This window comes from Oncorhynchus nerka, unplaced genomic scaffold (genome assembly GCF_034236695.1).
Source record: "Oncorhynchus nerka isolate Pitt River unplaced genomic scaffold, Oner_Uvic_2.0 unplaced_scaffold_2397, whole genome shotgun sequence".
Classification (NCBI taxonomy): Eukaryota; Metazoa; Chordata; class Actinopteri; order Salmoniformes; family Salmonidae; genus Oncorhynchus; species Oncorhynchus nerka.
In genome coordinates, this window is record NW_027038896.1 from 27,622 (window position 1) to 39,432 (window position 11,811).

The 11,811-nt window shown below is 39.3% G+C and overlaps 1 protein-coding gene across 1 annotated transcript; it reads right to left on the reverse strand.

The window, feature by feature from the left end:
* Nucleotides 1-3,396: 3,396 nt before the first annotated feature.
* LOC135567197 (ribonuclease inhibitor-like) lies at nt 3,397-8,135 on the reverse strand. Its single transcript, XM_065014626.1, has 6 exons — nt 8,036-8,135; nt 7,699-7,813; nt 7,163-7,336; nt 5,103-5,276; nt 4,453-4,626; nt 3,397-3,637 (listed from the first exon to the last, which is right to left on the reverse strand). The coding sequence occupies exons 1-6, from the start codon at nt 8,133-8,135 to the stop codon at nt 3,580-3,582; spliced, it is 795 nt and encodes a 264-aa protein (XP_064870698.1). The 3' UTR covers nt 3,397-3,579.
* Nucleotides 8,136-11,811: the final 3,676 nt, after the last annotated feature.

An 11,811-nucleotide genomic window follows, 5' to 3' on the forward strand; every position in this document is an offset into this window, starting at 1 on the left:
CAGTTGAAGTGGGAAGTTTACATACAATTAGGTTGGAGTCAGTAAAACTAGTTTACATACACTTAGGTTGGAGTCAGTAAAACTAGTTTACATACACTTAGGTTGGAGTCAGTAAAACTAGTTTACATACACTTAGGTTGGAGTCAGTAAAACTAGTTTACATACACTTAGGTTGGAGTCAGTAAAACTAGTTTACATACACTTAGGTTGGAGTCAGTAAAACTAGTTTACATACACTTAGGTTGGAGTCAGTAAAACTAGTTTACATACACTTAGGTTGGAGTCAGTAAAACTAGTTTACATACACTTAGGTTGGAGTCAGTAAAACTAGTTTACATACACTTAGGTTGGAGTCAGTAAAACTAGTTTACATACACTTAGGTTGGAGTCAGTAAAACTAGTTTACATACACTTAGGTTGGAGTCAGTAAAACTAGTTTACATACACTTAGGTTGGAGTCAGTAAAACTAGTTTACATACACTTAGGTTGAGTCAGTAAAACTGGTTTACATACACTTAGGTTGGAGTCAGTAAAACTAGTTTACATACACTTAGGTTGGAGTCAGTAAAACTAGTTTACATACACTTAGGTTGAGTCAGTAAAACTAGTTTACATACACTTAGGTTGGAGTCAGTAAAACTAGTTTACATACACTTAGTTGGAGTCAGTAAAACTAGTTTTACATACACTTAGGTTGGAGTCAGTAAAACTGGTTTACATACACTGGGTTGGAGTCAGTAAAACTGTTTACATACACTTAGGTTGGAGTCAGTAAAACTAGTTTACATACACTTAGGTTGAGTCAGTAAAACTGTTTACATACACTTAGGTTGGAGTCAGTAAAACTAGTTTACATACACTAGGTTGAGTCAGTAAAACTAGTTTACATACACTTAGGTTGGAGTCAGTAAAACTAGTTTACATACACTTAGGTTGGAGTCAGTAAAACTAGTTTACATACACTTAGGTTGGAGTCAGTAAAACTAGTTTACATACACTTAGGTTGGAGTCAGTAAAACTAGTTTACATACACTTAGGTTGGAGTCAGTAAAACTAGTTTACATACACTTAGGTTGGAGTCAGTAAAACTAGTTTACATACACTTAGGTTGGAGTCAGTAAAACTAGTTTACATACACTTAGGTTGGAGTCAGTAAAACTAGTTTACATACACTTAGGTTGGAGTCAGTAAAACTAGTTTACATACACTTAGGTTGGAGTCAGTAAAACTAGTTTACATACACTTAGGTTGGAGTCAGTAAAACTCATTTTTCATCTACGCCACAAATTTCATGTTATCAATCTATAGTTTTGGCAAGTCGGTTAGGACATCTACTTTGTGCATTTTTCAACAATTGTTAATGACAGATTATTTCACTTTGAATTTTTATATATATAATTGTACAATTTGTTATTCAACATAAAAACATACAACAAATGATCACATTGTTATCTTAAAACGGTGTTATTGTAAGAGTTTAAATGTTTAAACAGAGGATCCATCTAAAACAGTATAAAACAAGATGATAAACAGAGGATCCATCTAAAACAGTATAAAACAAGATGATAAACAGAGGATCCATCTAAAACAGTATAAAACAAGATGATAAACAGAGGATCCATCTAAAACAGTATAAAACAAGATGATAAACAGAGGATCCATCTAAAACAGTATAAAACAAGATGATAAACAGAGGATCCATCTAAAACAGTATAAAACAAGATGATAAACAGAGGATCCATCTAAAACAGTATAAAACAAGATGATAAACAGAGGATTCATCTAAAACAGTATAAAACAAGATGATAAACAGAGGAACCATCTAAAACAGTATAAAACAAGATGATAAACAGAGTATCCATCTTAAACAGTATAAAACAAGATGATAAACAGAGGATCCATCTAAAACACTATAAAACAAGATGATAAACAGAGGATCCATCTAAAACAGTATAAAACAAGATGATAAACAGAGGATCCATCTAAAACAAGATGATAAACAGAGGATCCATCTAAAACACTATAAAACAAGATGATAAACAGAGGATCCATCTAAAACACTATAAAACAAGATGATAAACAGAGGATCCATCTAAAACAGTATAAAACAAGATGATAAACAGAGGATCCATCTAAAACAGTATAAAACAAGATGATAAACAGAGGATCCATCTAAAACAGTATAAAACAAGTGCAGTATGTTCTGAGAATGTTACTTTAACGTCAACTCATAACGTCACACTATAACTTCATGGGAGTCTTGTGGAAAGACTGCATGTTGTTTTGGGTGGATTGAGTGACGTCTTCATCAACATTTGCAGAATTTTCCTGTAATATTTTCACCTCTGTGGTTGTGGGACCACTTGGTGCTGGAATGATGTGTCTGTTTGTTCCCATTTCTATCAGAAATGATAGTCCTCATTTGAAGGTCAAGGTCCTGTGTCAAGGTCCTCACTATTATAGGAAGACGTGTGTGTGTGTGTGTCCAGTGTGTGTTTGTGTGTCCAGTGTGTGTTTGTGTGTCCAGTCTGTGTGTGTGTCATGTGTGTGTGTGTGTGTGTCTAGTGTGTGTCCAGTGTGTGTGTTCAGTGTGTGTGTTTGTATCACTGTTACCATGGCAATTATTTACAGGTTATTATTTAACAGGGACATTGAGGAGTCATCACCCCAAACCCTTAACCCTGGATAGAGGGGCTCAGTGAATGTGGAGGTGAATGTGTACAGGTGGGTCAGTGTGTCAGAGGAGGCTCTATAGAAGGACAGAGTGCCGGCTTGCCAGTCCAGATACACTCCTACTCTGTGGGAGCTGGAGGAGGGGACGTCTATGGTAGTGGGTTTATTATTGTGCCAGGCAATGAAACGGTTGTCATAGCATAACAGACTCCAGGACTTGTCATTCCAACCAAGACCACAATCATTAACCCCTCCTCTCCTGTTGATTCCTTTATATGTCACTCCTATACCAGCCCTTCTCCCACTCCACTCTACCTCCCAGTAAGAGCGCCCAGTCAGACCCTCTCTACACAGCACCTGTTCCCTGTCCTCAAATCTCTCTGGGTGATCAGGATACGGCTGCTCCTCTGTCCTACATGTCACCTTTCTGTTCTCCTCAGACAGAGAGAGGCGTCTGTCTACTGTGTTTGGGTCCAGTGTGAGATCACAGACATCTGATGGATGAAACCAGACACAATATTAGAAATCATCATCATTCACATTAGAATGTTAACTCACTTTTCACTAATTCATTTAATGTAGATGTTTCTAGGTATCAAAAGGAGAAGTTAAGGTAACTTGAGACTTGTTGAATGATCATATGTTATACTGTATGGTAATATAAAACACACTTATTCCCATTAATACACACACACACACGCAAACACACACACACACACACACACACACACACACACACACACACACATTGTCAAAGCAACTCTTTGTAAACTTTGGTGTCCCTGATTTCTGCTTCTGTAGAACTACAGCTGATATTTAATATGACCAAGTAAGTAATGATGGTGGTCTTTGACTTTGACTTAACTTGAATTAAGACTTATTCTTAGTCATATTCTTCACAGCAGTCAACACTCACATTTTCTAGGCCCAGGTTTCATTCTGTTCTCTCCACCATGTTCCACACTGTAGCGGTAAGCAGAAGAACAGACAGTCATTAAGGGATACACCTGAACACACACACACACACACACACACACACACACACACACACACACACACACGTATATATCAAGCGAATGTTTGTCCTGTGTGTGTGTGTGTGTGTTCAGTGTGTGTCTGTGTGTGTCCAGTGTGTGTGTGTGTCCAGTGTGTGTGTGTCCAGTGTGTGTGTGTCCAGTGTGTTTGTCCAGTGTGTGTTTTTGTGTGTGTGTGTCCAGTGTGTGTCCAGTGTGTGTGTGTCCAGTTTGTGTGTGTCCAGTGTGTGTGTGAGTTTTTTGTGTGTCCAGTGCTTGTGTGTGTCTGTGTGTGTGAGTCCAGCGTGTGTGTGTGTCCAGTGTGTGTGTGTCCTGTGTGTGTGTGTGTCCAGTGTGTGTGTGCGTGAGTCCAGTGTGTGTGTCCAGTGTGTGTTTGTCCAGTGTGTGTGTGTCCAGTGTGTGTTTGTCCAGTGTCCAGTGTGTGTATAAGTCCTGTCTCCTCTGTGTGTGTGTGTGTGTCCTGTGTGTGTGTGTCCAGTTTGTCTGTGTCCAGTGTGTGTGTGTGTTTGTGTGTTTGTCCAGTGTGTGTATAAGTCCTGTGTCCTCTGTGTGTGTGTCTGTGTCCAGTGTGTGTGTGTCCAGAGTGTGTCATTGAGAGATTTACACTGAACTCACTGAACACTGAATACACAACTTTGTTATCAGCATATAACTTTGTCCAAGTGGTAGTCAGAATGTTTGTCTTAACTATCCTGATAAGTCAAACATGTCTGATATGAACATTGACATAAACCCTCTACATACTTGAGTTTCTCCAGTCTGCAGTGTGGATCCTCCAGTCCAGCAGAGAGCAGTCTGACTCCTGAGTCTCCTGGGTGATTGTAGCTCAGGTCCAGCTCTCTCAGGTGTGAGGGGTTTGACCTCAGAGCTGAGACCAGAGAAGCACAGCCTTCCTCTGTGACTAGACAGCCTGACAGCCTGCAAAGAGTCAAATCATATTCAAACCACACTGATATTCTTTGGTGGTGAAAATAGTGACACTATATTTTTTATCATTATATGACAAATGATCAAAGTATTGCTGTAGAGAGAAACATGTATAGTACAAATATTATAGTAGACTGACCAGACCAGTTTAAAAATCAGTATCAGTCAGAAGACAGACAGTGAGCTAACCTCTCACCATTACCAATAACAGGGGAGGTTAAAAAAAATCTGATCTTTGTGCCTCTATAACTTTGTTATTCGTCATTCACGATACATTTCTAAACAGTAAAACATGTATGTATGAATACCCTTAAATAAAAGGTGACATTCTGTACTGTTGCCAAATAAGAAACATCTCATATCCAAAATGCTGGAGCATAGCACCAAATGTAAAACTGTGTGTCTGGTAAACACATGTGGATCTGGTGAACAGTTATCACTTGTTGACCAACTACAGGAAAACTGACCTCAGAGTCTCCAGTTTACAGTGGGGATTCCCCAGTCCAGCAGAGAGCAGCTTCACTCCTGAATCCTTCAGGTCATTGTTACTCAGGTCCAGCTCTCTCAGGTGTGAGGGGTTTGACTCCAGAGCTGAGACCAGAGAAGCACAGCCTTCCTCTGTGACTAGACAGCCTGACAGCCTGCAAAGAGTCAAATCATATTAAAACCACACTGATATTCTTTGGAGGTGAAAATAGTGGCAGTATATTTTTTCAACAATGTCAGATATATCAGTGTCCTGAAACCTTCCATATCTATTCGTAAAATAGTGTATCATCATAAAAATGACAAATGATCAAAGTATGGCCTGCAGATAGAAACATGAACAGTACAATCATTTGAGTAGACTGACCAGACCAGTTTAAAAAGCAGTATCAGTCAGAAGACAGACAGTGAGGTATCAGATTTAGATTGTATTGAGTAAACAGTCCACACCATATCTATTTAGACAGTGAGGAATCAGATTTAGATTGTATTGAGTATACAGTCCACACCATATCTATTTAGACAGTGAGGTATCAGATTTAGATTGTATTGAGTATACAGTCCACACCATATCTATTTAGACAGTGAGGAATCAGATTTAGATTGTATTGAGTATACAGTCCACACCATATCTATTGAGACAGTGAGGAATCAGATTTAGATTGTATTGAGTATACAGTCCACACCATATCTATTTAGACAGTGAAGCTAATCCTGATGATGCCATGATTAAGAAAAATCATGAAAGAATCATGAATAATAATGAGTGAGAAAGTTACAGAGGCTACAACAAAACATGCTAACCTCTCACCATTACCAATAACAGAGGCTACAACAAAACATGCTAACCTCTCACCATTACCAATAACAGAGGCTACAACAAAACATGCTAACCTCTCACCATTACCAATAACAGACGCTACAACAAAACATGCTAACCTCTCACCATTACCAATAACAGAGGCTACAACAAAACATGCTAACCTCTCACCATTACCAATAACAGAGGCTACAACAAAACATGCTAACCTCTCACCATTACCAATAACAGACGCTACAACAAAACATGCTAACCTCTCACCATTACCAATAACAGAGGCTACAACAAAACATGCTAACCTCTCACCATTACCAATAACAGAGGCTACAACAAAACATGCTAACCTCTCAGCATTACCAATAACAGAGACTACAACAAAACATGCTAACCTCTCACCATTACCAATAACAGAGGCTACAACAAAACATACTAACCTCTCACCATTACCAATAACAGAGGCTACAACAAAACATACTAACCTCTCACCATTACCAATAACAGAGGCTACAACAAAACATACTAACCTCTCACCATTACCAATAACAGAGGCTACAACAAAACATACTAACCTCTCACCATTACCAATAACAGAGGCTACAACAACACATGCTAACCTCTTACCATTACCAATAACAGAGGCTACAACAACACATGCTAACCTCTTACCATTACCAATAACAGAGGCTACATCAACACATGCTAACCTCTTACCATTACCAATAACAGAGGGTACAACAAAACATACTAACCTCTCACCATTACCAATAACAGAGGCTACAACAAAACACGCTAACCTCTCACCATCACCAATAACAGAGGGGGTTTGTACCTCTGTAACTTTCTCATTCATCATCATTCTCTATTCATTCCTGATTATTCATCATCATAGTAGCATCCACATGAATGTAGAAGTGTTCAGAAACATCTTCTATTCTTACTGACAATACAAGTGAAGTGACTCCAAAATGACAGGACATTATTCACCATTCAGTTTCTATTAGGAAAAACATCTAAAACACAACCAAGACAAACTGGAAATACATTCAACAAGTTAGTAGAATCACAAGCTTGATGTAATCACTGCAGGCATGGAATATGGGACCAAATACTAAACGTATGACTACTTTAATACACTATAAGTGAATGTTTCAGAGTAATTACGACTTTTTCAAATGGGAGAACTACATACATAAAAGTGCTTTCATATCTGATAATACTGACCTCAGAGTCTCCAGTTTACAGTGGTGATTCCCCAGTCCAGCAGAGAGCAGCTTCACTCCTGAATCCTTCAGGTCATTGTTACTCAGGTCCAGCTCTCTCAGGTGTGAGGGGTTTGACTCCAGAGCTGAGACCAGAGAAGCACAGCCTTCCTCTGTGACTCCACAGCCTGACAGCCTGATAAAGAGATAATCATGACTTCACAAACACACTGTTCATTTAACACCAGTAGTGTAGAAGGACAATGGCAGATGCATTTGGTTTATTCTCTCAAACAACATAAAGATTAATCTTCCGTCTCCTAGAATTGTATGGTCATATTGTTATACTAATGTGAAAATCAATGCATTTATTCAATATGTTTTTCAATATAATATTATATACATATTATAATACATATTTTATAATGAATATTTCTTCCTGATGATTAGTTCTTATATGTCATTTTATTTACTCACAGAACAGCTCTGGAGGCTTTGACCACTGGCAGCAGCCTCAGAAGACCTTCCTCTGATCTGGAGTATTTCTTCAGGTCAAACACATCCAGCTCCTTTTCTGAAGTCAGCAACACAAAGACCAGAGCTGACCACTGTGCAGGTGACAGGTTGGGTTTTGAGAGATTTCCTGATCTCAGGAAGCTTTGGATCTCCTCCACTAGAGAATGGTCATTCAGTTCATTCAGACAGTGGAACAGATTGATGCTCCTCTCTGGAGAGAGATTCTCCCTGATCTTCTCCTTGATGTACTTGACTGTTTCTTCATGGCTCTGTGAGCTGATTCTTGTCTTTGTCAGTAGACCTCGTAAGTGCTTCTGATTGGACTCCAGTGAGAGGCCCAGAAGGAAGCGGAGGAAAAGGTCCAGGTTTCCCGTCTCACTTTGTAAGGCTTTATACACAGCACTCTTGTAGAAAGTAACTTTACGCCTTTGTTTGATCCTCACAGAAAAGTTCCTGGACGTTGATTGCAGTTTGTCCATTACATTCTCATTGTTGTTGATGAATGAGAGGAACACATATACAGCAGCCAGAAACTCCTGAATGCTCAGATGAACAAAGCAGTACACCTTGTCCTGGTACAGCACACATTCCTCTTTAAAGAGCTGTGTGCACAATCCTGAGTACACTGAGGCTTCATTAACATCAATGCCAGCCTCTTTCAGGTCTTCTTCATAGAAAATCAGATTGCCATTCACAAGCTGCTGAAAAGCCAGTTTTCCCAGTGACCGAATGCTCTCTTTATTCCAGTGTGGACCTGTCTCTTCTTTCCCAAGATACTTTTCATTCTTCTGTTTGGTATGAAACACCACAAGGTGTGTGTACATCTCAGTCAGAGTCTTGGGCATCTCTTCTCTCTTATGTTTCAGCATGTGTTCAAGGACTGTTGCAGAAATCCAACAGAAGACTGGAATGTGGCACATGATGTGGAGGCTCCTTGATGTCTTTATGTGTGATATGATTCTGCTGGCCAGGTCCTCATCACTGAATCTCTTCCTGAAGTAGTCCTCCTTCTGTGGGTCATTGAACCCTCGTACCTCTGTCACCTGGTCAACACACCCTGAAGGGATCTTATTGGCTGCTGCAGGTCGGGTAGTTATCCAGAGGAGAGCAGAGGGAAGCAGATTTCCCTTGATGAGATTTGTCAGCAGAACATCCACTGAGGTTGACTCTGTGACGTCCCAACAGATCTTGTTCTTCTGGAAGTCTAGGGGCAGTCGGCACTCATCCAGACCATCAAAGATGAACAGAACTTTGTACTTGTTGTAGCTGGAGATTCCTGATTGTTTGGTTTCCATTGAGAAGTGATTAAGAAGTTCAATGAAAGTGTGTTTGTCCTCTTTCATCAAATTCAGCTCCCGCGAAAAGGGAATGAAAATACAAATTGGACATCCTGATTTGCTTTTCCTTCAGCCCAGTCCAGAATGAACTTCTGCACAGAGACTGTTTTTTCCAATGCCAGCGACTCCCTTTGTCAGCACAGTTCTGATAGGTTTGTCTTGTCCAGTTAAGGGTTTGAAGATGTCGTTACATTTGATTGCAGTCTCTGGTCTTGCTTGTTTCCTGGTTGTTGTCTCAATCTGTCTCAGCTCATGTTCATTATTGACCTCTCCTGTTCCACCCTCTGTGATGTAGAGCTCTGTGTAGATCTTATTGAGAAGTGTTGGGTTTCCTTGTTTAGCGATCCCCTCAAATACACATTGAAACTTCTTCTTTAGATTAGATTTGAGTTCACGTTTGCAAATCACAGCGAGCTCATCTGAATGAAGAAATAACACAGAGGATATTAATATTACGTCTGTTTTAATACCTACAGTATTGTAGGACTGTTATAAAGTTTTCAATTATAATAATTTATTATCTTAACTGACTGTATTATTGATGGTATTATTAATGTTGTCTCTCTCTAAATTAATCAGTACAACACATCCCTGCTGCTACTTGATGAGGTCACTAGGTGTTGTGTTAAGGCAGCTACAATATCATTGAGTTACACAGCTACTTTAGCTGTACTTTAGCTACAGCTTTTAAATGTTATAAAACATCATTCAACATGAGGCAGACAGATCTTACATTTCTCCAGTGTGTCAGCAAGCTCCTTCTGGTTCATTTTCCTCAGGATGTGCAGTGTGATCTTCAGAGCCCCCTCTCTGGCACTGCTCTCCTGCTTCTCATCTTCAGCATCCACCACTTCCTTATCCTGTTTCTGACTCTCAAAGCCTTCTGGGAATTCTGGACTAAGAATCCTCTTGAATATCTTCAGCTCGTTCTTCACAAATGTCATAATTTTCTCTTCAAGCATCTGAAATAAATAAAGTAAATAAGTTAAGCAAGAGAATAAAATGCTTTCTCATTAACACATTAAAGAATGATTGACAGATCAACTTTACTTGAGGTAAACAAAAACAAATGTACATAACAGGACCACATACACTGAATATGGAGGCCAGGTCTGTTTGATGACTCTGGGAAGACTGACCACTGAGAATCTCTGACTCTGATCTCTCCTGTTGGTTTCTGTGGACAAAACATGAGATTACATCTCATCATCCAGGGAGTACACACACACACACACACACACACACACACACACACACAGGGAGGGAATGTTGTGTTTGTTTAATATTGTTTTAGGACTATGCAAATTGACAAAAGGATGAGCGTATGGATTATGAAAACAACAACAATAAATGGGAAAATGGGAGAGGAGAAATGACTAGACAGTGTTGTTTAACTCACTGACCAGGACCCATGAGTTCTTCTTACCTTTGTTCAGTAGAAAAGTCTCCCTCTCTAAACTTCATAGGTAGACCCATAGACCCGTCACTCTTCATGGACACACAGCTGGGAACAGGGGAGGCTGGTCTCTCCTGCTTGATTGGTCTTCAACACAACAGAGACAAACATTACATCTCTCATCTTCTCTGAGCTTAGATGGGGAAACATAACAAGAGTTTCATTCCAAAACACTATATATCACTTTTCAGAAATGTTAGTAAATTAGCTTTTATTGTTCAAAGCATTTCTGAAAGAGATTGGTGTGTTTTTTCTCTATCTAATCATGGTATGGGATTGTTCACTATCTAATCATGGGGTTGTTCACTATCTAATCATGGGGTTGTTCACTAGCTAATCATGGGGTTGTTCACTATCTAATCATGGGGTTGTTCACTATCTAATCATGGGATTGTTCACTATCTAATCATGGGGTTGTTCACTATCTAATCGTGCTTTTACACCTGCATTGTTTGCTGTTTGGGGTTTTAGGCTGGGTTTCTGTACAGCACTTTGACATATCAGCTGATGTACGAAGGGCTATATAAATAAATTTGATTTGATTAATCATGGGATTGTTCACTATCTAATCATGGGGTTGTTCACTATCTAATCATGGGGTTGTTCACTATCTAATCATGGGGTTGTTCACTATCTAATCATGGGGTTGTTCACTATCTAATCATGGGATTGTTCACTATCTAATCATGGGGTTGTTCACTATCTAATCATGGGGTTGTTCACTATCTAATCATGGGGTTGTTCACTATCTAATCATGGGATTGTTCACTATCTAATCATGGGGTTGTTCACTATCTAATCATGGGGTTGTTCACTATCTAATCATGGGGTTGTTCACTATCTAATCATGGGGTTGTTCACTATCTAATCATGGGGTTGTTCAATATCTTCATTTCAGAGAGACAAATAATCATGTTTTTTTTCAGCAAAATGCTATATATTTGCCTCACTCTCAAATGTTACCGCCGGAATAATGAGGCTATAAGGAGAACCAGTACTGAGTCAATGTGCAGGGTACCAGGTAGTTGAGGTAATAATGAGACTATAAGGAGTACCAGTACTGAGTCAATGTGCAGGGTACCAGGTAGTTGAGGTAATAATGAGACTATAAGGAGTACCAGTACTGAGTCAATGTGCAGGGTACCAGGTAGTTGAGGTAATAATGAGACTATAAGGAGTACCAGTACTGAGTCAATGTGCAGGGTACCAGGTAGTTGAGGTAATAATGAGACTATAAGGAGTACCAGTACTGAGTCAATGTGCAGGGTACCAGGTAGTTGAGGTAATAATGAGACTATAAGGAGAACCAGTACTGAGTCAATGTGCAGGGTACCAGGTAGTTGAGGTAATAATGAGACTATA

Bases quoted from the DNA above. Each gene is read 5' to 3' on its own strand.
- LOC135567197 (XM_065014626.1), bottom strand. From the start codon at position 8,135: ATGGACAAACTGCAATCAACGTCCAGGAACTTTTCTGTGAGGATCAAA. The intron at 7,814-8,035 runs GTGAGACGGGAA...ACCATTCTCTAG, and splicing joins TGTGTATAAAGCCTTACAAA to TGGAGGAGATCCAAAGCTTC. The intron at 5,277-7,162 runs GTCAGTATTATC...GACTCTTTGCAG, and splicing joins TGTAAACTGGAGACTCTGAG to GCTGTCAGGCTGTCTAGTCA.